At 37.6% G+C, this 24531-nt stretch overlaps 4 protein-coding genes across 5 annotated transcripts; 2 read left to right on the forward strand and 2 right to left on the reverse strand.

Moving 5' to 3' along the window:
• Positions 1-3376: 3376 nt before the first annotated feature.
• LOC147281255 (Transducin/WD40 repeat-like superfamily protein) lies at positions 3377-7536 on the reverse strand. Of its 2 annotated transcripts, XM_086246658.1 has the most exons (9): positions 7441-7536; positions 6915-7298; positions 5972-6119; positions 5403-5553; positions 5181-5306; positions 5011-5091; positions 4677-4869; positions 4313-4583; positions 3377-3802 (listed from the first exon to the last, which is right to left on the reverse strand). In XM_086246658.1, exons 2-9 carry the CDS (start codon positions 7110-7112, stop codon positions 3552-3554), a joined length of 1419 nt encoding a protein of 472 aa, XP_086102784.1. In that variant the 5' UTR covers positions 7113-7298; positions 7441-7536; the 3' UTR covers positions 3377-3551. The 2 variants fall into 2 exon arrangements, with proteins under 2 accessions (XP_086102784.1, XP_086102783.1); XM_086246657.1 differs by lacking the exon at positions 7441-7536 and having other exon boundaries at positions 6915-7338.
• Positions 7537-7789: 253 nt separating this feature from the next.
• Positions 7790-14430, reverse strand: LOC147281256 (mediator of RNA polymerase II transcription subunit 33A-like). Its single transcript, XM_086249293.1, has 12 exons — positions 13965-14430; positions 13733-13843; positions 12872-13225; positions 12351-12667; positions 12090-12181; positions 11614-11998; positions 11206-11416; positions 11010-11124; positions 10649-10810; positions 9875-10532; positions 9413-9619; positions 7790-9018 (listed from the first exon to the last, which is right to left on the reverse strand). Exons 1-12 carry the CDS (start codon positions 14225-14227, stop codon positions 7916-7918), a joined length of 3978 nt encoding a protein of 1325 aa, XP_086105419.1. The 5' UTR covers positions 14228-14430; the 3' UTR covers positions 7790-7915.
• Positions 14431-19526: 5096 nt separating this feature from the next.
• On the forward strand, positions 19527-20671 carry LOC147281257 (uncharacterized). Its single transcript, XM_086248741.1, has one exon. The coding sequence runs from the start codon at positions 19720-19722 to the stop codon at positions 20344-20346; it is 627 nt and encodes a 208-aa protein (XP_086104867.1). The 5' UTR covers positions 19527-19719; the 3' UTR covers positions 20347-20671.
• A 1794-nt stretch (positions 20672-22465) lies between these two features.
• LOC147281258 (uncharacterized) lies at positions 22466-23891 on the forward strand. Its single transcript, XM_086249037.1, has one exon. The coding sequence runs from the start codon at positions 22788-22790 to the stop codon at positions 23391-23393; it is 606 nt and encodes a 201-aa protein (XP_086105163.1). The 5' UTR covers positions 22466-22787; the 3' UTR covers positions 23394-23891.
• The last annotated feature ends 640 nt before the right edge of the window (positions 23892-24531 follow it).

The raw sequence follows: 24531 nt of genomic DNA on the forward strand, positions 1-24531 counted from the left end.
AACAAGTAATCATATCCCTCCCTACGTTTCAGACTTTCAGTTTTTTTTTTTTTTTAATCTTCTTATGCAATTAAGCCTCTCCTCCTTTTCTTCATTGGTATAGGAAAAATGTTAGATAACATTAGTTATATTTGTAACTCCTATTGTAAATAGGTTACGTGAGCCTTACGCCTTTGGGCTTTTCTTGTATGTGTATAAATACTGTTATGTTTAATGAGAAGATCATCCAATTCCACAAAACTCACAAAAAAGGTGGAGGGACATCCGGTTGGGATGGGATTCAGTGTTTAAGTAGGAAAGAAATTAATAATTTTTCTTACAAAATATATAATATCAAGATTTCAATTAAATTTTGGGAAATTCGGTGGGCGGATATAAGCACATAGAAATATTACATCAATTAAATACAATAAAATACAAATTATTATAATAATTACACGTATAGAAAAATGTAAAATATGTCAACCTTATTTTATAGAAATAAAATCAAGAATATTAATTTCAATCGAATTTTAGGAAAGTGGGTTGTCTGAAATATGGGTGAATGGAAAAATGGTTAGTCCATATAGGATACGGGCATATATTATTCACCCATATATGTATATATATTTTTTTTTGACAACTCTTCACCCACATTTCTATGTGCTTACATGCATCCGCCCACCAAATATCCCAAAAATTAATTGAAATTTTACTTATTTATTTATTTTTTTAAAGGAAAATTTCTTTCATGACTTGTCTACCAAGAAAGAGCCAAAGAAGAGAGAAATAGAACCCTCGACTGATCCTAAAATAGAGGATCCGGATTCTTTAAAGCCCATATCCCACAATTGGGAAATATGAGGCATATCGATCAACATTGATCATATAATTATCAACCTCCCTCACTATCTCAAGAAGAGATTAATTACAAATATTCTCACAGAAAAAACAAAAGAAGAGATTACAAATCAACCAAATATTATAATGACCTAGAAATTTCCAGTACTAGAGGAAAACTGAACCCTTGTGCTCAGGGACGGATCCACTAAGGGACATGGGTGGTCGTCTGACCACCTGCCCGCTGGAAAACCCTTGCTAAAATTGTTGGTTTGACCTCCCAGAATGACCACCTGCGACCACCTGCAAGCACGCCCACAATCTGTTCGACGAAATGGGTTTAACTCCTGGGATAAAATTCCTGGATCCGTCACTGCTTGTGCTAGTTGTCACTTCTCATATTAAAAAAATCCTCCAAATTAGCTTGTTTCTTCTTCAATCAAAAGGCCATATAACTCCTGCTTCAATCAAAAGGCCATATAACTCCTGCTTCAATTAAAATTTCATATAACTCCTACTTCAATCCAAATATATGCCATATAATATAACTCCTTCTGCTTCAACCGAATTGTCATCATTACTTCTCAAATAAAAGCAATTCCTCCCATGCACTTACTTCTGCTTCAATCCCAAGGTGTAGTATACATACATGTTTCTACTTCAATCAAGATTCAACCAATTTTCCGTAATGTTTTAGGGAAATCATGCTTAACTGAACATCCTAGGGCACATGTACATGTCAAAATTGATACGCTCACCCCTGAATTCCTTTGGAAATATATATTACTCGTTTCGTGGAACCACATTCGAGATCTAAAAAGAGTAAGCAAAGCATTAAGAAGCTGTCTCTGTATATAAACCCTCATAAACATGAACGTGCGTATGCCTTGTATTCTCATATCATACAAGTAGTCATCACATATGACTTTCTGGTGTCCTGGTTATATTTATATTTTAGGCAAGGATGAGGAAAAAGGGTTTCGCTCTTTGGATCCATTAATTACTAGTAATGGATTGTTCAACATTCATCTAGTTATCCACCTCCATCTCTTTTCTATTATATGACAAGAGAGATTCAAAGGAAACAAATAAATAGATAGCAACATATAAAACACCTCAAAAAGTGATTACAAATTAACCAAATATAATAAATAATAAGATCAGAAATTTCCATTACTAGAAGATCAAAACTGAAGCCTTGTGCTATGTTCTCACTTGTCAAATCAAAGAAACTTCTCCAAACTAGTTTCTGCTTCAATCAAATTCCAATTGGATAATGTTCCCAATAACTTCCACTAGCAGAAAACTGAAGCCTCGTGCAATATATGCATGTTGTCGCAACTTTCAGATAAAAGAAATTGCTCCCACTTAGCTTCTGATTCTGCTTCAATCAAAATGCCGCCTATATGTTTCTGCTTCAGTCAAGATGCCATTCACCTTCTTTTGCTTCAGCCAAATTGCCATAATATTATAGTAAGAAGCACAAGTTGAGGTACTTGAGCAGCAGCAGCGTTGGAAATGGTAGGAGTAACTAAACGAGACTTAGCGGCGAGCTGCTGTTGATGTGGTTCAAGTCATCCAAATATGCCATGGCTAGTTACCTATTGGTGGTTCAACGTCAACAACTTAAAGCTCCCTGATTTCTGGTCCAAACAAACTTACTCAGTTAAAAAAGTTTTAATGCATGAGGTTAGTGATTTATTTTACAACGCCAACGTTTGTGCTTCAAAATATAGTGAATTAGGGACCATCTCGTAATTCATTACGTTCTATATTCATTTTTTATAACCCTCTTCGTGATGAGAGTATCCCAAGTGACTTATCTGCCTCTCTCAGACTACAGCAACCCTTGCAGCGAGGGGAGAGTTACCTGGTTGAGTCTGATGGCATGGGAAGCTCTTACCGGCAATTCGGAATAAAGAAAATTGTTGGCAAATTTACCAGTTTGATCCATCACCAAAAAAACTTGGGAAATCAAGTATTGTTTTTGGGGACAAAATCAATGGTGGTTCCAGCAAAAGAGGAGGCTAATGAATTTGCAAACATGATAATTTGTCATGACACAATTAGCTTCAAGTCTTATACTTGCAGCAAAGATGAAGGCAATTGGAGTTTTCATCAATCTTATAGGCCGCCACTTTTGGATTGAGCCACCCCTCATCAGTTATGGTCACACTTAATTATCCATATACGTTGAATCTTTAATCTTTAATCTTTATCGGCTGCATGTATTACATTATATATGCCCATTCTTTTATATACCTTGTACCTCTTGATTACTTTCTTTTTACCATTTGGGAAAACAAAAATAAGGGAAAACCTTGTTTACTTTCAGATTTCTAAAAAATGTATGTAATTGTCATGAGCCAGATAGACCACACATGAACAATACCTCAACCGCAATTTAAAGAGATTCACAAAAATAAATAGAACATGAAACATTGTCAGATACCAGTGCATCAAATTTATCTGTTCAATCTGCACCACAATCATGCAGCCTCTATCCTCCCTCCCCCTCCCCCCCCCCCCCCCCCCCCCCAAAAAAAAAAAAAGCAACTCTACAGAACGCTACATTGATAATTTAAAATCATATCATGATACAATGCAAGAGCCTTCCAAGTCATCTAACAGTACACTGCGATGAAATATACCATATGCACTAGGGCTGCCAAAATAAACTATTTCTCTAACAGAAGCTTCATAGCCCCCAAAGGAAAGTAATGGTCTTAACTTCAGTTAGACCACACATGAACAAGACCATGCCTATTTCCAGTATATATCTCATTGCGCTCTTCATCATAGAAAAGGGCAGTTATGTCTTCCAAAGCCTCGGCTACAGTGCTTCTGACCAGAGATGAGTTGCTCCGATTCCTCGAGGAGGCAGCACTGCTGCCACACTCTTCAACCTTAGGACCACCATTGCTTGCATTTATTTTGGCCAGGCATTTCCCGGTTAAGATATTGCTTACATGAATAGATCCAGCTGCATCAAAAACCATATATGAGATGACAAAATAATTCCCTCCAATATTTTCATCATAATATCATCCTTGGTCATCACAAGCCAATAGACTGACTACTAACTTATTGCTTTTTAGACAGATTGGAACATGCAAAAATAGGTAAAACTTCCCACAACTGTTTCCATTTATGAAAATCACCAGCTGGGAAATCTAAATGTTAGAAAATGTTCATGATCATCTTCTGATCTATCAGCTGTGAGTGTGTGTGAATTAGTTTTGGTTTTCAGGTTTCACCTAATAATATGTATGTCAAAACCCGGATGAGCCAGAAAAGAACAAGGCTAACACCGTGGCCCAACTTCAACAAATTGGATGTGAAAAGGATGTTATACTTTACCACTTTTATTTCCATTATATTTATTAGTTAAGACACACGTGATGTTATTCAGCAATGTAGTTTCTGATTCCAGCCATGAACTATACTAACCATTGGTTGTGCAAATAACCAAAAAGGAAGTGAAAAGAAATACCATTTTGTTCCATCCAATGATCATCCGAATCAGCCTTGCAGTAAGATATGATAAGATCCTGATCACTTGTTATATAAATGTTATTGGTATTGCAATCAGGATGCCATAACAAGTGATCCTCAAATGAAGTTACAAGTTCTCCACGGAAGTTCCAGACAGCCACAGTTCGATTTCTGAATGTCAGGAATAGCTGGTTCTCGTACAGAAAGATAAATGCTGATGGAGTCATGAACTCGGTTCTGCTAACTTCCATCAGCTCCGAATTTCGAACCTACAGATAGTTAAAAGTTGTATTCACAGGCATAAACAATCAAGGCTCCAAGAGAACTGTCATTATATGCCATGATTGCTATAATTTACTTACATCAAGAATCTGTAGATTCTCATTTTCTTGCTTAACGAGAAGCTTTTCATTGAATTGTTCTATGAAGTCAACCTTCTTATTTCGATGAAGTAGATGGTTGAAGGCTTTGAGAACTGTGCCATCTTCTATTGAAAGAATCTTCAGCGGAACATGGCTACTAGCTCTATTGAAAATCAACAGCATGATGCCTGGACTGTTACAAACAATAAAAATGATTGGTAAGGTGAATACAGAAGAATTACATCAATGACTTAAGCAACACTATTGGTTTGTGTACGACATTAAAATAAAACTATGGACACCAAGAGAGATTTGTGAGGGGGGGGAGTGATACCTGATCTTGATTTCCTGTACATGTTTGTCTGATATAGAGTAAAGCATGGTATAGTTTTTAAGGTCAAACACCTTGTAAATACTGGCCCAAGACCCCAAAAAAGGAAAATCTGTTAGTATCCAAATGGATTTGGTGAACGTATATTAGAACGTTACACAATGGAAATATACCTATCTTGTGCAGAGTATGTTAGCACCTTGCCATTAACATCATCAAACTCTACAAACCCAGGCCACTTCAAAGACTCGGACTCAAAAAGAGCAAAACCAGCATCTGGCTTGCCCCTCCTTATATATCTAGCCAATAAATAGACAATACCCGAGTGTAAGAAATAGACAGCATAAGAAATAGACACAAAATAGACAGCATAAATATAGATAAGAACTACCCACTCAATCCTTGTGGATCTGCATCTCAAAGAGCTGAAGTTGTCTGAAGCATAGACTGACACTGTGATGAGCGAATCGTTGTTCTTATTATAGAACAAGCTTCGAATGACTTCATCATGACTAACATTCAAGAAACATATCCTCTCATTTGTCTCTGCAATAAGAATAGCCAACAGAGAATACGTAATAATGCATGCACGATAAAAGTTTTTTATATTCTGTTATGAACTGATTTACGTATAGGATTCCATTCACCCCACAATTGGAAATTAATGGTTGGTTTTGTCTACAAAGATTTTGGAATTGCTCATAATGGTAAAATTATATCCAATTTTGTTTCTACTTTTCCAGTCATTTTATAACAAATTTGTATGTATTGGATCTTCTATTATTTAAATTGTGTATCTCCTGCTTCAATTGTAGTGATTTATCAATCAATGAATGACCAAAAAATGATCCACCGGTCTAATTGTAACATTTGTTGCATTTTTATTTTTGATACAGAAAATACATATAAAAAAATACAGTTCTGCATTTGTTATGATATTTATTTCAGTTAGGCATGTTATTACCTCTACTAAAAGCTGCGCACACACCCGAGTGCGCAAGAGCAAAGACAATGTCACGTGCAGCAACTATCTCAATGACCTTTGTCCTCTTCATCAGAAAAGGCAATACGGGCGATGAATGCCCCTTGGGATCATGTGTATCATATTCCTCCTGAAGCAGAAACTAATTAATTAGATATCAAAAAAAGAAATACAGCATGACATTGATAACATCCCCTTCATTATGTCTGACAGATTAAGCTAAGGATTATCATGAATGTCATTTTTACGGTTTCAAAAGTAAAAGAAAAAATTTTGGGTCATAATCTGAGCTTTTAATGCTCCGTAATATGCGGAGTAGACAATTAATGAATTTTTTTCCCAACTGGAAAGTTCTAAAGAGGCAAATTTAGTAGGTGATCAGTATAATAACTTGGTTTTACTCTAAGGCCAGCTTCAGCAGAATCTAAGGACACAAACCCTAGGCAATGAAAAAGTATATTAATCAGGGTGACGACGTTAAGAGCCAAATCCAAATCGGAAACAGCAGATCAACACATCTATCAATTGAAAACAGCTTCCTATTAACAAGGTTTTCTGTACCACAAGAAAAAATTGTCACTAAATCTCAATTCAACTTCATCTATTTACTTTTCCTTTCAAAAAAATGTTTTCAAGTTGTTACATGCACTGGAAATATAAAAATAAAAATAAAAAGAGAGAAAAAGAGAAAAACATAGAACCATTGATCACCAACCCTCGAAGCTCCAGGACTTATATGCATGTTGACTCTAATCAAAACAAATTAAGTAAATTTACGATAAACAATGAGAAGCCCATGCCGATAAACCCTAGAAAGTGATCTGAGGGTGAAGAATTGAAATTGCATCAGATACATACGAGCTATGGAACACATGAGGTCGAGCAATTGGGTATAAGTGGAAAGAAAAATGAAATGAAAACAGACCATGAGGTGCATGTTGCGGAACCTCTCCTGAGCGTTACTCATGCCGAAAGCACGATCACGCTTGGAAGAAATTTCACGCCTCTGCAGCTTCTTCACGCTGTTGACGAACCCATCGGTGCGAGCCCTCTTCTTGTTCGCCACTATTCGGCGACCCGAGCACGGCCGAGGACTCGCCGATATCCTCCTTCCCACTTCCATTCTCAGCTCTCAGAATTTCATACAAACGTCTATGTATGTTTGTTTGTGAAGATTGAATTAAACCCTTTTGGGATCAGATTAAGCCCCTCCCCCAAACCCTAATTACCAGATGTTGTGTCTGGAGAGGGTTTGTGTTTGGGTGTGAGGGGTTGAATTTGTGAGAGAGGAGAAGAAGAGTGAGTGCCCCTTGAAAAGGTGTCGGAGCCAGCAATGGAGAGAGAGAGAGAGAGAGAGAGAGAGAGAGACGGAGAGAGTTAGTATATAAATAAAGTAATAATATCGTAATACAAATAGAAAATGATAATTATTAAGGCAAAGACTTAATTACCCCAGATATGGAATTAATTAGCTTCCAAATCCAATTTTGCGAAATTTTGAACATGGCCAAATGAAAAATTCCACCATCATCCCTTGGGTCTTTTTGTTCATTCTCACATAGATATTAGATAGACAATGGGAAGTGTTAGTCTGTTAGACAACGGTATGAGAAAGTATTAGATTTAAGTTTTGTGCAAATGGTACTAGTATGTGTTATTCACAACCGTTAACGGTATTCGGTAAAACGGTTATACTTAGTCGTTATGTTAGCATATAAAAAATTATAATAAGACAATAACAACAATTTAATGGACCCACCAATGTGATTTATTAGTGAGATTCCTAATAATTATATTAGGTGAGTCTTATAAAATTTTTAAATTGAAATAATATGAATTTCACAAATAATATTTACATCTAAATCATAAACACAGAAAATAAAAGGGCAAACTAAAGTCACTACATTTAACATCTTCAATTGAAACTCAATCCAACAACACATTTGCTAATTCGGCAGCAGATCCTATGGCTGAAGTCCCACCTCTTTGAAGAAGAGAAAGAGCGAGCTCACATTCATGCCACCCTCTCAGTCCACAGGCCAATTTCCTCAAGGTCTTGAGCTTGACTTCTCGAATCCACACCGGAGCAAAGTTGACCATTAAACCTACCAAGCAAGAAACATAAGCTTTCCAAGTAGCAGGATCACAGCCAAGTGATATGTTCCCCTCCAAGACCCCAGCCAGAAAGTCCATATGAATGCCGACAATACGGGCTCTTCTAGAGAGTGCCCATGATGGCAATTTGTCTCCAACTCCCCATTCAATTGAACCTGACAGAATCACCAGATAAGCCATTGCATACCCCTCCATTACATGGGATACAGCATTCGCCTCCCCTAGTTTCTCTTCCTTTGACGAGAGTAGCCAGGTTGGAATGGTTTCCTGGTACAGTTCTTGGACCAGCTGCACCCCACCTGCCACACATAAGAGGCTTGCACCAAGTGAGGCCACCTCTTTTGCATTTGCAATGGCCAGGCACAGTGATGCTTGACTAGACTTCAAGCGAGGGGAGTCTGTGCTTGCCCATCTGGCCGATAATTTCACAGCGTACTCAGCTACAAGCCCTACAATCACATCATTCACACATTGGACAACATGTATAGTCCGGCAAGAGCGAAGATATAGAAATCCAGGTGCTACAGAAGGACAAGCACTACTAGCTGTAGCTGAGATGGTAAAACCCAACAGACCATTTACATTGCTTTGACTGGACAAGGAAGAGGTTGAACCATGGACTGATCCAAGATACGAGGAGAAGCAACTTCTCAGGAGCTGGGCAACAGCATCTTTGTTCTGTCTGAATACAGAGCGAGAACATGATACAACAATGAAATTATGCCAGCGGCGGACCTTTTGACCCCACAAACAGCCAACAATGGGCATGCTAGGCCAAGGACAACCTGATGCACAGTTCTCCAAAGCCAGGCCAGCAACAGCATGGATGTATTCAAGGCCCTTCTCCAGTTTAAAAGTAATGGTTAAACTCACAAGAGCAGCCAGTGGCAGTGGAAGCATTGTGGTTGAAATCTCTGCAAAGCATTAAAATGGTTTTGGCAATGGAAATGCAAAAGACATTCTTAGGTCAGTATGAAATTATGTATATTGAACCAATCATTAATGTTAATTGGTGAAACAAATTCAATAACAGATACTTATAGCTACACAAAGCTTTATGACTGTTTATATATTATTTAAAAAACAAAACTACTCAGATGTATTTAGGCTTCAAATACTTATAGTTATAGATACAAGCCTACAGGGATGGTTTTTCTGTTTTATCTTCCTCTCATTGTGTATCAGGGTGTATCTCTGTCAGTGTGTGTGTGTGTTTGAGGCTAGAGCACCAGAATGGAATAATCAAAATGAATCCTAGAAACAATATGAAGACAAATAGAGTAGATAAAATAGAATCAGAAATACTACCAGAGAAACAGTTTGGAACATTGACACCAACAGCATCGAGTATCCCTTTTATTTCAGACTCAACTGATTGAAGAATCGCTGCTGGACTAGGCCAATCTGTTCCATTCATAGGAACTGGTTTCCATATACCACGAGTAACTTCTGCAGAGAAGTAACTAATAATAGCAGCAAGAGAAGCAGGCAGAAACTCAACAAGGTCTCTCAGGCCTGCAAGCATTTAAGAGCTCATAAGGAGTTTGATGAATAAAATTTTAAAAATATAATAAACACCCTAAATTTTATTTCTAATAATCTATAAAGTTACTTATTCATCAGTTGATGAAACAAGCGGAAGAAATTACAAACCAAAAAGATAGACAAAGCAAGTATCTCAAGTACCAGAGGAAAGGTAAGATAAAAACCAACAAAAATAATAATAATGAGCCTTGGCTGACAAGTGCAGAGCAGTAGCATCTAACCAACCTGTTGTCAAGTCCCGGGATGAAAGCCTGCCATGGGCACAAGCAGTTAAAATAGCCTCAAGAACAAAAGGAATGGCTTCCAACACCTCCCAAGCAGGAAGCATAGGTCTCTGATACACATCCTCTCCAGTATCTGCAGGGGAGCCACCAATGCTGCTGCCTGATGGTGCAGAAGAATTGCTTGATGGAGCCCCACTTCTGGTTATTTTCCAGTAAATCATACTTAATATTTTATTGGCAACTTCATGAACAGGATTCCCACTAGAGAGACCTGAAAGTGTCGAAGCTATACAAGATTTGTTTTGACAATACCAGGCTTTTAATTTTGGATAAGAATCAATGTACATGGGTCTCTCAGATGCTGATTCAAACTGCTCCCCGCTGCTATTCGTTTCATTTTGGGCAGATGCAATGTGGCTATTGCGCAATAACAGAAGATACTCCAAAGTCAGCTCACCTCCAACTGCTCCTCCCTCCGCAATGTATTGCTCAAGGGGTGGTCGATAGAATTTCCACAGGCGAAGAAGAAAAAGAAATGCTAAAGAAAACACCATGTAAATGGAGGACTCATCACCCATGCTTGATTTGTTATTCAATGTAGGCTCAAGTGATCCAAAGACCTCACAAAGAGGAATTAAAGAAGCTGCAACTTCAGGGACCTGTATGACCATACACTTTTTGAATCCATAAGAATGCCCGAACTTCAACTTCCTAGTACTGTAACATGCCAAACTCAACTTCTTTTATGATGCCATAATATACAACAATCACTCACCATACCATGCAAAGAAAGTATATGAACTGTATCAATAGAAGAAGCTGCAAAAAGGATAGCACTCAGCATTGATATATAATCAATTAAGTGACTTCTTGGTCCTGTATAATTGGGAGGTACAGGTGGAGAAAGAAGCTTGACCACAAAATGCACCACATGTTCCTGAAAACAACAATGTTCAGGAATTGAAAAGGAGAGCTTTTATTTTTATTTTTTTAAGAAACAAATACATTAGAGGTGCTATTAGTAAACTTAAAGAGTGAAATGAGGATAAAAAGCACCAGTAGGCCATTATAGATGTAACAGGACTTCAAACATAGCCGAATTTAAAATCTCCAGTATTGCTGCATGATTGTTCAACCTGAATGTTCCATCCACTTCTGAGGGATGCACCGCATAGGATCTTTGCGGCCGCTGACTTCTCCTCCTCTGACCCTTTTAATGCAATATGATATAACTTCTCTATTTCTGCAAAACTTGAACAGGAGATCGAAGGAGAAAATAATCAGCTGAAGACTAGCTAGTAATGCAATTAATTAAGAAATTTTTCATTATACCTTGAAGCTGGGATCATGATAAGGGAGTTTATTAGGGAATCCCTCAATGGTGCTCCTTCCATGAATGTTGACCAAGGAGATTTTTGAACTGGTGATGTATCCGACGGTGAGATCATGGATGCAGACACATAACCAGGCCAAAAATATGCTGATGTGTCAATTAAATTTCTTGCAATGCAAGCTTCCACAATAAGGTGCCTCATGTCACCACCTGAAAACATATGAATTAATTGCCAAAAGTTTACAGAAAGCACTAAACCAATGTGACTAGACAGTAAACAGGATTCCTGTGTATACTTTTGTCCTTTAAACAAAATTTATCCATGCCTAAAATAGATATACATTTAATCATTGATCAAATCAGAATGTGCGATGAGATTAAAAGTGAACTAAAAATTTATAATAAACCTGCTTTTATACAAGCATCCCCACAGCTGTCTCCACCTGATGCATCCTTTTCATTCTTGGAATCAAGTATAAAGCGAGCTGCTTTTGCTGCTGCTCTATTAGCTGAATCAACAACTGATGAAGGAGGGCACAAGAGGCCAGAGAAGTTTCCAAGGACCTGGAGAGAAGAAATCAGTCCCTGTTTCCTTGAAGTATTAGCTTTGCCACCCATTTCATGTGCATATCCATTTTCCACATTCCCAGATGCTGTATCTCCCTGAAGAGAAGAGGAATTCAATTTGGTCTCATTCCCCAAAACATTAGCAATTGCCAGGGGGACAATAGACAAAAGGACACAAAGACGGGCCTCAAGATGTGGTATAGGGCCTTCAAGAGGATCACGTTCCTGCAAACAAAGAATGAAGGGGAAAGTAACTATCTATGTTAACTTTTTTTTTTTCCAATTAAAAGATATGTTAACATGGATTTGTCTCAACTCGTTGCACAAGCCGAAGGGCTGAGAGCCAGAGTGCTAGGAAGGTTTCTTGCCAGCTTGCCTGGTTAAATACTTGGAGTGTCATAATTCCTTCTGCAGTTAAGTCAGTGAAATTAGGAATTAATTGAATTGCTTTCAGTTTTCTTAAACATTGTTTTTTATTCGATTTGAATGAAAAAAATACATGCATGCATACATATTACATACATACAGAAATTATATCAAATATAAATTCATATGAGACTCTTCAAAAGGATTTTACCTGCAAGTATATCAATAGCTGATTTAGTAGAAAGTTGTTTGCCATCCATTGCATTCTCCATGTATATATCTAAACGAACCCAACAAGTAGAATGACCAAATCCAGATCTGCAGTGAAACACTGGCTTCTGAGATCCAATATCAAGAAGCACCCCAACGAGCTGGCGCTTATTGAAGTGGTATTCAAAACCCAAGACTCTCTGGATGTTGGCAGACAACCTTGCCAATGGTTGCACTGCAGAATTCAAATCTGAGGATGGCAATTGACGGGATTCAAGAAACCGTAGCCTCTGCAGGAGGCCATTGAATTTTTCAGGCCTATGAGTAGAATTGAATTTAAAAGAAAAAAACAACATATTATTAGTCTCTCAACAGACATCCTTTTCTAAATAAATACTTTTATGTGTACTGCCAGAGAAATTTAAGAAAATTATTTAATACCATATCTTAGTAAAAAATGCATGGTTGAATTCTGACAACATCTGCAAATAAGGTGAAAATTAAAAGGAATGGGAGGCATACATATTCAAGTGAACAAGGCGAAGCAGAACCAAAGCTTTTCTGCTTTCTGTTAGTTTTCCCAGAACCTCTATGGCCAGAAAAGAATTCATTCTCCTTATTTGTTCATGATGTTCATTACTTTTGAAATTCTGACTTTCCTGGGAATCTATTTCCACATCATGGTAGTCTGCACCTCCAAAAGCTAATCTTGGTCTCTTTCGAGATGTTATGTTGAATCCCCAATCATCCAAGGTGCTATCAATCAAGCTAATGATGACAGTGAAAAAGAACAAGACAAACGCATGTCCAAGCTCCAGAACACCAACCTTATATGTCTGAGAAAGTTGAAGGGCAAGATCAACGGATTCTGTTATCCTGCAATACAGAAAAGCAAAAGTTCAGCAATTTATTCAATTGATTGAGTGCAAGTCATGCTAGCAATGCCTGCATTCATTTGCAAGCATTTCGACCAGAGAAATTTGAGAAAATTATTTAATACCATGTCTTAGTCAAAAATGCATGGTTGAATTCTGATAACATCTGCAAATAAGGTGAAAAATAATACAAATGGGAGGCATACATATTCAAGTGAACAAGGCGAAGCAGAACCAAAGTATTACGAAAGAAAAGTAAAACAATTTAAAAATAAAGATGGAAAATTTTCCATTAAATTTGCAACCTGAAACAAATTAAGGCAAACAGAATGGCAATAGAGATTATGCCAAAAAAGACTATTTAAATTTCCCAGAAATCATGTATCAGATATTTCATATGGCACTACTTAAAACTTTAAAAGTAAAGAAAACAATGATAGTAAGCCAACACAGAACAGAATCAACATGAGCATATAATTGAGGCTGAAAATGAAATGGGCACACTCACTTTTCTTTGGAAGCATCACCAGAAAGAGGACCAAATGAAAATGCATATCGTCTTAGGAGTTCAAGATAGAGCCTGTAAGCTTCTGGTTGAGACTGTCGATGAGGAATCACCCTGTAAACATAGACACAAAGCAAAAGTTGAAGAAAAATATGAGAATGTGAATATGGGAATAGATGGAAAGAAAAAAAAAAAAAAAAGGATGATTGAGAGCTGAAAAGGGAAGGTGGGAAACCTGGAAGAGAGGCCAGAGAGGACATGGAGAGGGGAGAGGAGGCCGGAGGAGAGGGCATGGTCCAGAAACTTCCAGAGAGAAGGTCGGTTGTGGAGGAAACAGAGTTGGGTCACCAACACCTCCCCTAACTCAATGCTGGGCGGAGCCCCGACCCATTTGCCCACTTCCATTGCCCACACCAATGGGCTCTCCTTCCCCTTCGTCACCAGCTCCACCACCCGCCGTCCCAACTCACTCCCCATGGGCCCCATCATCACCTTCATCAACTTCCTTCCTAATCCTCCCTCTTATAGTCTTATCTAATTTTGTATTTTCATAAAAATAAATAATAAATAGAAATAAAACTTGCCATTATGCCCATTACATTTTTGTTAGAGCCAATCCTACAGTCACAGACTCACAATGCAAATGTGAAGCTGCTTCTTGTTGTTAGATGCAGGAGCGCACCTACCACACCAAAGCCACGCCTACTTCGCCTTCTTGTTTACTTGGTACTACCCAGTAGTAGTACTAGTACCCACCACGCGTTTTTGGCATTCAATTCAAGCCAACCGATTTTTTCATGTACGAAAACTATGCAACTCCATTTGTTCTAAAATGGCCCACTTTGCGCTGCGTTCCTAGTGTCCTACGGTCCTACCAACATTAACATACAGATTTTGCCCAACTACGCAAGTATTTAATGTTAAGCAAAAGACTTGATCACAGATGAGACACATGATAGAAGAATTTGATTGATTTTATGAAAAAATAATTATACGTGGTGATCGTAATACTACATAGCTTACTGATATGATATTAGTGTACGATTTTAAGAATATTTTTTAAGATTTTAATCTTTAATTATTATGCACATATTACAATTTTAAGTAAATTAATAACATCATATCATTATAATACGTAGTGTTACAATCACACACAATAATTTATTAATTAAATGATCTCATAAAGAGTTCCCGTCCTTGTCCACGTCGAATAATAACGGCTGCAATTGGAGTTCATGTCATTGTCGCTCTCATGCATATGCTATGCTATGTGTGATGTGTCAATGTGTTCAACAGTAAAATGGGCTTAATGGGCCACCTTTGTTAATGACTATTGGGGAGAGGCCTAATTATGTAGTATGCACCCAAATTGCCACGTACTAGAGCCCAAAATTCATTTTCTAAGAAATGGGCTTCCATCTTTCAACCTAACTAGGGCCCAAAAACTCTTCCTAGCTATGACAATGACACATGCTATGAAGCTGATGCTTTGCTACTTCAGGTCTTCAACATTTTTACGCTGCAAATGCATTCATTTGATGGTCATTTTCCGCAGTGAAAAATCTGGTCAAATTAATGGGTGGCGCTATTTAATTATTTCAATTGAAATTTAAAGTATCTAAGCTACCATGCTATTTAGAGAATACGAATGCCTATTGGATCCATCCGGTGATTCAAGTCATCATCCATTAATGTGTTTTAATAACTTGGTGCGTTGCAAGTTGCAACACCCATTTTCGGGGTTTTTTTTTTTTTTTTTCTTTTTCTAGTTGTGTTGCTCCCTACTCAACAGTAACAAATTTCAAGATTTTTATTTTTGCTTAATATGTATTGTATTATTATTCATTTAGTCCAAAAATCACAAATTTCAGATATTTTTAAATGTATAGAATGAATAGTAATGTTTAGGCATTTAACGTTTAAAGTTTTAATGCGTCACTTATCACTTTTTACTGTTAAATTTTCATCTAACAATCCGCACATAGCTTAATAAGATGCTAACCAGTAACTGGCTTATAACTTTTCATAAAGAATTATTAAAATCTTGTCATTTATCACCTATTAATCTACATCACGGTAATTTGAATATTTGACTTCTGATTACCAACCTCGATCCATGACACATTAGTCTCTTACTTGGTTCATAACAATATTGCACGTTATCATTAAACAATCTTGAAAGCCTTGTTTTTTTTTTTTTTTTTCCAAAGAGATGGAAAAAATCATGAAAAATTTGCCATTGACTTTTTGGTACAGTAGTGATTATGACTTACGATCGTATGAAGTTTGGACATGTCGGAGAGAACCAGACCATGCCCATGCCCTCCTTGTCATTAGGATCCAGACGACCTAACCACACACATTAACATATATATTAATTAATATTATGACCGCAATCAACCCTACTTATAAGTTATACGGTTATACCTTGATAAAGTTTGGTGAAAAATATAAAGATTTTGAATAAAAATCTTGTTTACAATGCCTAAAATCTTTGAACAAATTTCTTACGAATATATCACACGATCCTTTATACTTTTTCTAAGGCTACTATTCGGCACAACCTCTTAAAATTTTGTAAGTCTACTAATCCATTACACGTTGCGCAACCGAAGGTTGTAACTGTAATTTAATTTTTCTAAAAAACTATTTATTTATAACCACCAAAAAGGCTCAACATGTTAATTTTATCAATAATGCTAGTTGTCCCACTTTTTTTTTCCCACATTTGTATCCCACCTGATGTGTCATTATTTTACTGGATATGTATTTCTTTTTTCTTTTTTAGGTTTTATTTTTTAATTTGTAGTGTCCAATGTATGAATGCCATGTAAGATGGTATGAAATTGTGGTATAAAAATGTGGTAAGTGTAGCATTACTGTAATTTTATTTGCGTATTTTAATTAAGGTAAACTAACCTATTGTCTTGATTAAACCCAAAAGCCTAGTCCTGATTTATTATTAAAATTGCACAAAACAAGAAATTAAGGTGCTTTTCGTTCTTTCTTTATTTTATGAAAGAATGACATTTCTGTTGTATATTTGTATGATCAAATAATGAATAAGAGAATTGTAAGTTGTTAATCTTTATTTTTAATTTATTCTTTCAAATTTTAAAATTATTGTAAAAATTTGTAGTTCTAGAAATTAAGAGGATTCACTCATATACATGAGGTTCTAAACTTCTAATTCAAATAGAAAATTAGGATTAAATACTAAATCTCAATAATTTTTTGGTATAGTATGAAGACTATATAATATTTCAATTGAACTACCAAATTTAAATATAATTTTTTAGATTAGGTCACAAATATATTGGCCCTTTTGATTTGAGCCTTTTCTATTTGATATTTTTATTATTTGGCCCATATATGATAGGTGTTAGTTAAAATTTATAAAGTTTTGACAAAATTGTTTTGAGGCTTTTATATTATCTTAAAAATTTGTTAATATAGTTTCAACTTCACATTTAGTTGTGACTGTATAACACTCACAACTTCAAATTTAGTTGTGGCTAAACGACAGTCACATCTAAGTTGTAAAACAGTCACAGTTAAGTTGTGACTTAATTGAATTTTTTATAGATAAATTATACTACAATATAGTATAAATAGAGGTCAAAATAATACATAATATAGTAGTGTGAGTTGTCTCTTTCAATTTACCAAGACAGTCACAGTTAAGTTGTGACTGGATTGATTTTTTTTTAATACAATATAGTATAAATTAATGTAATATTTGTGATGTAATATTTTTTTTATTTTTTTTATTGTAGTGGCATGTGATGTAATATTTGTAAATTCTAATACATTTTATTTTATTATTTTGTTTGACTTTTCAACTAGTACCTAATCTAAAATGTTATTTAATTTTGATACCTAAACTAAAAAATTATTAAAATTTAGTAGTTAAAATCAATGATCTTTAATTTAAAATCATCTCCCGTTTGATAAATATATGAAGGGTTAATTACATATATATACCTCAACTATACATCACTTATCAGTTGGGTACCTCTGGTTTAAAAACTTTCATTAGGGTACATCAACTTATGTTTTTTGTCAATTGAATACCTCTGTTAGTCTGACCGTTAGGAAGACCGTTAAATGTCTACGTGGCACTGACGTGGCACACGCGGACCCCACCATTAAATATTAACTTAGCATTTAAAAATAGCCACTAAACTAAAATTAATAAAAAACTAATAAACCTTTAAATTAATATAATATATAAAACTTAAATAATTGAATTGAAAAAAAAAAATGAAAAAAAAAGAAGAAAAAGGAAGCCCAGAACCCAGCATCACCTCCGCCTCCCTCCGCCTCCCCTGCACAGCCACCCAACTGTTGCCTCTCTCACTGACTGCCACCCTCCCCCCTACGTCTTTCTTAACCCCTAGCCCCGACCCCAGCCCCCGTAGCACCCTCCTCCCTCCAACCTCCGTTCCCCCCAAACCCAGTACCACCCCTTCCTTTCTTTCCAGCCCCCTTCGCCCCCACCCACCTCCCTCCCCAGCCCCACCCCCTTACCTAGCCGAGCCTCACCCAGCCTTTCCCCGTCACCCAACCCTCCCCCTCAACCAGTTGCACCCACCTCCCCCCTCCCCAGCCCTAGTCGCCCTCACCCAGCACCGCCCCAACCCCCATCGCACCCTCCTGCCCCTCGACCCGTCGCACCCACCTTCCCCCAAACCCAGTCGCACCCACCTCCCCTCCCTAGGCCCCATTGTCCTCACCCAGTTTTCTAGCATCATGATTAGAAACTTGAGTAGTTTCCTTCTTAATGAAATTATCAATCTTCACAAAAGGTTCAGACTCTAGCATATTTTTGTTTGTACATCGCAACCCCTCAACAAAAGGATGTCTCAGCTCAGAAGATGACGAGGCCTAGGGAGGGGGAGGTGGGTGCGACTGGGTTTGGGGGGAGGGGCGAGGGAGGTGGAGGGGGTGGCCTGGGTTTGGGGGGGAAGGGCGGGGGAGGTGAGGGGTGGCCTGGGTTTGGGGGGGAGGGGCGGGGAAGGTGGAGGGGGTGCGACGGGCCAGGGGGGTTAGGTTTGGGGGGGAGGGGCAAGGGAGGTGGAGGGGGTGGCCTGGGTTTGCGGGGGAAGGGCGGGGGAGGTGGGGGGTGGCTTGGGTTTGAGAGGGAGGAGAGGTGGCCTGGGTGGGGAAAGGGTGGGGGAGGAAGGGGAGGGAGGGTGCTAGGTGGGGGTTGGTTTTTTTTTTTTTTTTTTTAATTTTGTATAATTTTAATGGTTTTTTTTTTTTTATTAATTTTTATCAGTTGTATAATTTTGGCTATTTTTTTATTATTTTTGGCTATTTTTTTATTAATTTTTTTCAATTTGTATATTTTTAAATGTTAAATTAATATTTAATGGTGGGGTCCACGTGTGGCACGTCAGCGCCACGTAGGCATTTAATGGTCTTCCTAACGGTCAGACTAACAGAGGTATTCAATTGACAAAAAACATAAGTTGATGTACCCTAATGAAAGTTTTTAAACCAGAGGTACCCAACTGATAAGTGATGTATAATTGAGGTATATATATGTAATTAACCCATATATGAAACACTTCTAAAATTAATTCTCGTATTCTTTATCAATCCTAATCTAGTAGTATTAGCCATTTAGGCTAGCTGGCTCTAAAAAGATCCCAAAATCCCCATTGACACGTTGGGAGCTTAGTGTGGGCCGTGGGGTTCAAACACCAGATTGGTCGGCTGAACACTAAAGATTAAAGAAGCATCCTCCAATAACACTCAGCCACTCTATCAACCAAACAATGAGCTTTAAATGCTCAATACATCTTTTCATCCTTATAAGCAAGGAAGGAAGAGATCCCAAAACTCTATATATTGCCAATCCAGCACCGTTTTGGATTCAGCAAATCGTCCAAAATCAATATTATCCTTAGCAAGTTCAGACCAAAAAACTTGGACCCATTATTCGAATCAAACATTTTTCTTCTGGGTTCTTTTTTATTATTGAGATGGAAGTGGTGTCCTCATCAAAAGACGAAACAGCATTAATCAAAGCCGAGCCTCGCCGCTCACGGAAGCGCAGAAACACGTGCCTGGCGGCGATCGCGGTGGTTGGGGTCCTAGTACTCATTCCGGTCATCCTATGTTTTACCGTGTTCAAGGCCAAGGAACCCAAAACGACGGTGGACGGGGTCGTTTTGCGGGACCTACAAGTGGCTCTGAACATGCCCAAACTCAGCGTTGACCTCAACCTGACCCTGGACGTGAATCTATCCGTCAAAAACCCGAACAAAGTCGGGTTCAAGTACTCCAACAGCACCGCCTTCTTGAGCTACAGAGGGGAGCTGGTGGGCGAGGCCCATATAGCAGCGGGTCGGATTTCGGCGGACCGGACCAAACCCATGAACGTCACGCTGACCATTATGGCTGACCGGCTTCTCGGAAAATCGAAGCTGTTTTCGGATGTGTTGGCCGGTACGTTGCCCTTCAACACCTTGACTACAATCTCTGGCAAAGTTATCATTTTGGGCTTCATTAAGATTCATGCGACCAGCACTGCCTCATGCGATTTCAATGTCAATGTCAGTAACGCCACTGCTGGAGACCAAGTGTGCAAATACAAGACAAAATTATAATTCTTTGCTTGCTCTCTGGATTTATATGCTTTGCCAAGGAATTGACTGAATTACCACTCACTAGCCCTCATGTTGTAATGGGGTGAGATTTTAGTCTGTTTATTGTTTTCTTTTCCTCTTTTGATATGATTTAGAATTATTTGAGAGATTTGTATAGCTTCCTTGCTGCTTAATAGTATTCAGCTGTTTCTATATCTCAATGTATCTAAATAATGTTTAATTCCTTGACCCTTTTGTGACACTGTGTTAACATGTTATAGTGTCATACCATCTTCAGAACTATAACATGGGCGAATATAATATTATTTTTGTGATGATTTTTGAATGGTATTATGTATTCCATAGATAATAGAATAGTAGACTAGTAGAGCTATCTTCTGGACAGTATGTAAGATGTGAATCATGTGACCAATATATAGGGAAAACAGTTTGTTTTGTTACAAATTACCCTGCAGATTAAATATAAATATCAATATCAAACCAGTCGAACTTTCAATTTAAGAAGAAAGGAGCTTCTGTCTTTTTCTCAGTTGGATTTCAGCTGATGGTGAAGGTAAGTTAGGTAACAGATGGTGATGAAACATTTATTTTATTTTTTAATCTAGCTCCCCTAAGACCTCTTTGTCATTCTCTTAGTTCTTCATGCTATGCAAAAGGATAGAGTACAAATCTTATGTCCCAATTTTGTTTTGTTTTTTGTCTCTGTCCCTTCTCTGTTTCTGTCCTTATTTTAACATCAGGGGCATAAGATGCAATCAAACAAACAGAATGCGGGTTCAATTATCGTTTGGCTTGGCCAGAAAAATGAAAGAAATAAGGCTTTAGATAATAATATATGCTCCCAATAAAACACCCCCAATTCCCAGAGCCAACCTTGTTTATGGGAACTCTATAATGCATCACATGCATTTGTTGCTTTGCATAGCGCACAACCTTTATGCTTTCCTTCAAGCTCGCTTAAACTTCTATAAGCATGCTGCAAAATTCATAACATGGTTGGAATTTAATAGCAAAGGCAGAGGAAAGATATGCAGAAATTAAGGAAGACATGCAAAGCAAATGAGATGATGAATTTCTCAAGGCATACACACCATTTAAGATGTATGAGGCCATTAAAAAAAATAAAAATCCAAAGCATAGTATGCAATGCAAGTACACCCAGTCATCACTGAAATTGCTCAAAACACAGAAAAAATTAACAACCCATATGATTAAGCCCAATTTCAAAAATTAAATGATTAATCAATTCCTAATCCTATTGGACTGCTCACTGCAGGTTCCTTTCAACCTATATAACCATCAGGTCTACATTAAAAACTTGGATCACTACACGTTCCTTTTCAACTCGGTCTACATTAAGGGACCTGATCATGATCAGACGGTGGGCAGAGTCAGTGTTGAGGTGCATTTGAAAGTCGAAAACCCGAACAAGGTGGTCTTCAATTACATTGATGTTCAATACTATCATCAAAGTCTTATTCATGGTATGGGCTAGTAAAGCGCTCAATGTACGTGTGCTTCTGTGCACGTACAAAAGCATTTAAACGCACATGAGCCCATATTATATATTATGCAAGTAACGTAAGAAAGACAAAATAGCTTTGTGTGGAGATTGCAGAAGTAATTGGGGTCTGCCATGTGGTGTGAATCGTGTGATTGGGGTTCTTAATTGGAATCATAGTATTTATGGTGCTGATCCTATTGTTAATGGCGAATTCAAGATACAGTTGGATTTATTTGAGTAATTTAATTAATAATAAAGGAAGTAATTAAGGACATTCACAAGTTCAGGAAGACATGCACGGCAAATGAGAAAAATAATTAAGCATTTAAAACTGCCTTCTTCGAGAAAATGTTCAAATCATACTATGAATGCAAGTAAGACTGTAATTAAGCTGCGAAATAGGATCCTTGTTGATTTGTTTCATTTCGATTTTGTATTTATGTCTAAATGACATAGTTATGGAATTTAAAAATTAAGTTAGAGCCTAGAGGCTTATAAAATTTATATTGAATTGTATAAAATCACGTGGTAGTTTTAGTCGTAAAAACAATATCAACACAAATAAAAAAACATCATAGGATTCTAACTCCCTGATAAATATTGAGTGTTGTGACAACTCCCATAACAAAATTCGTTAATTTGCTAGGTTAAACAAATATATAAACAAATAACAAGGTGGTTCTGATTTGGACTGTGGAGAAGCAATTAAAAGGTCATGACCTAAGAATCCTGATATCAGTTAGTTGTTAGATATATAGCTGGCCGCTGAATTGTTGCATTAAATCGAGGCCCTCTTCCCCCAACTACAAATTGGAAATCTCACTCGCTCTCATCAACTCTTTTACCTTCTTCCTTATCATCATCATCATTATCTCTCTCTACTCTCAACGACAACAACAACATCAACATTCAAACCTCTGCAATATCACAACCAACCATGACAGCAAACGACACAACACCCACCAAGCCAAAGCACCGCTCTTGTCTCATCGCACTTGGGGTTCTTCTCCTCTTCCTCATCTTGCTCATCATCATCGTCCTCATTCTCGCCCTCACGGTGTTCAAGCCAAAACAGCCAAGAACCCTGATCCTCTCCGCCGCCGTGGATGGCGTGGCTCCTCGCATCTCATTCCCTGCCATTAAAGTTGAACTCAATATCACCCTCGACCTCATGCTTCTTGTTCAGAACCGAAACCATGCCAGCTTCAAGCACGGCGCGGGCAAGAGCTTCATCTTGTATCAAGGCAAGCAGGTGGGAGACGCGGACCTGTACCCAGGTCTCATTCCAGCAAGGGGCAACGCCACGCTCCCTTGCCGGCTCACAGTACAGGCGGATCGCTTGGCTTCCGACATGAGCAGTTTGATCAACGACTTGCTGAGTGGGCAATTTGTCATGGAAACCCGTACGGTGATTCCAGGCAGAGTCACCTTCTTGGGTTTCATCAAGAAACATGTTGAGGCTGAATCTGAATGCCAAGTGACCATTGGCTTTCCTGACATGAAGGTGCGGAGCCAAGTTTGTAAGAGCAAGACCAAGTTCTGATGAGTGAATCAAATTTAACTCATGGGTGAAACAATTATGGCTTTGTTCCAGCAAGTCCTCTCTGAAACAATTACAAAACTCAATGGAATCTACTCTACAGAAAGATGGATCACACACAGTTGTTATGCTGCCATGGAGGAATTTCAGCAGTCATATACTTTGCTATCCTTAATGGGGAGGAGAGGGGCAAATCTTACACAAAGTCATCAGCTTGCATTTGTTTTTGTTACAATTTTTCAGATAGTGGGTCAGAGGATGTACACACTTGAGTTGGACTGAATATAGATCCGGCTTATTTACACTTTTGTGAGGCCTTTTTTAACTCTTACTTATTTTGTTTTGATGCATGAAGAGAAAATAAACCAGAAGAAATCATTATTCTTATATCATCTAGATTTGCGAACGAAGTGACTTCACGGGCCTAATTGGTTCCTGCATACAAATCTTTTTTATGCATTATATGATATCAGTAGGCACATGCCAACAACTGACAGATCACCTTTCTAACCCTACCCACCAATGACTCAAGCCGAACATCAAATACCCACCCGTGAACCTTTTGCCAACAACCTGAGAAACTTATTCATGAGTATGTGTATCAACTTATAGACCAGAAGGGGAGGGGAAATGAAAGCCAACAGCTTCTAATCCTGCTTTCAGTACTACATCTACCTTATACTTGATGTGAAAATATGATGATATGGTTTGAATCGTCATAACAATTGTTAGAAACAATCAAGTTATATGACATCCAAGCAATACAATCACAAATTGTAATAAGGAATTAACAATGCTAAATATAATCTACAACCTTTCCTAAGACAGAGAGCAGAAAACATAATGCCATAAATTTCATTTTAAAGAACAATTTACATTCTTCAACAAAGTGCAAAATTAAGGAAAAAATTTAAGAAAAATATCAATTTGCTAACATTCATTTCTCATGGCATATTAACCAACTGGTTTCCATTTTATGACAAAGGGCTTGCTAAGAGATACAACTCTCAGAAAAACATGGAGAAAACCAATGTGTTTTCCTGTGATGGAAACGATCACACGCAAGATTCATGTGAAAACAATGTTCATATTAATCTCTCTTTATCTCTCTCCTGATTTAGATAGATTTTTCTTTCTATCC

Source organism: Dryas octopetala, chromosome 6 (assembly GCF_963921425.1).
Source record: "Dryas octopetala chromosome 6, drDryOcto1.1, whole genome shotgun sequence".
Taxonomy (NCBI): domain Eukaryota; kingdom Viridiplantae; phylum Streptophyta; class Magnoliopsida; order Rosales; family Rosaceae; genus Dryas; species Dryas octopetala.

Excerpts from the sequence above, each read along its gene's own strand:
- LOC147281258 (XM_086249037.1), top strand. The coding sequence starts at position 22,788 with ATGACAGCAAACGACACAACACCCACCAAGCCAAAGCACCGCTCTTGT.
- LOC147281257 (XM_086248741.1), top strand. The coding sequence starts at position 19,720 with ATGGAAGTGGTGTCCTCATCAAAAGACGAAACAGCATTAATCAAAGCC.
- LOC147281256 (XM_086249293.1), bottom strand. The coding sequence starts at position 14,227 with ATGAAGGTGATGATGGGGCCCATGGGGAGTGAGTTGGGACGGCGGGTG. Across the intron at positions 11,417-11,613 it reads GGATGCTTGTATAAAAGCAG|GTGGTGACATGAGGCACCTT; the intron begins GTTTATTATAAA and ends ATATGTTTTCAG. Across the intron at positions 10,811-11,009 it reads GAAGTGGATGGAACATTCAG|GAACATGTGGTGCATTTTGT; the intron begins GTTGAACAATCA and ends TGTTGTTTTCAG.
- LOC147281255 (XM_086246658.1), bottom strand. The coding sequence starts at position 7,112 with ATGGAAGTGGGAAGGAGGATATCGGCGAGTCCTCGGCCGTGCTCGGGT. Across the intron at positions 6,120-6,914 it reads TCCGCAACATGCACCTCATG|GAGGAATATGATACACATGA; the intron begins GTCTGTTTTCAT and ends TTTCTGCTTCAG. Across the intron at positions 5,092-5,180 it reads ACATACTCTGCACAAGATAG|TATTTACAAGGTGTTTGACC; the intron begins GTATATTTCCAT and ends GTCTTGGGCCAG.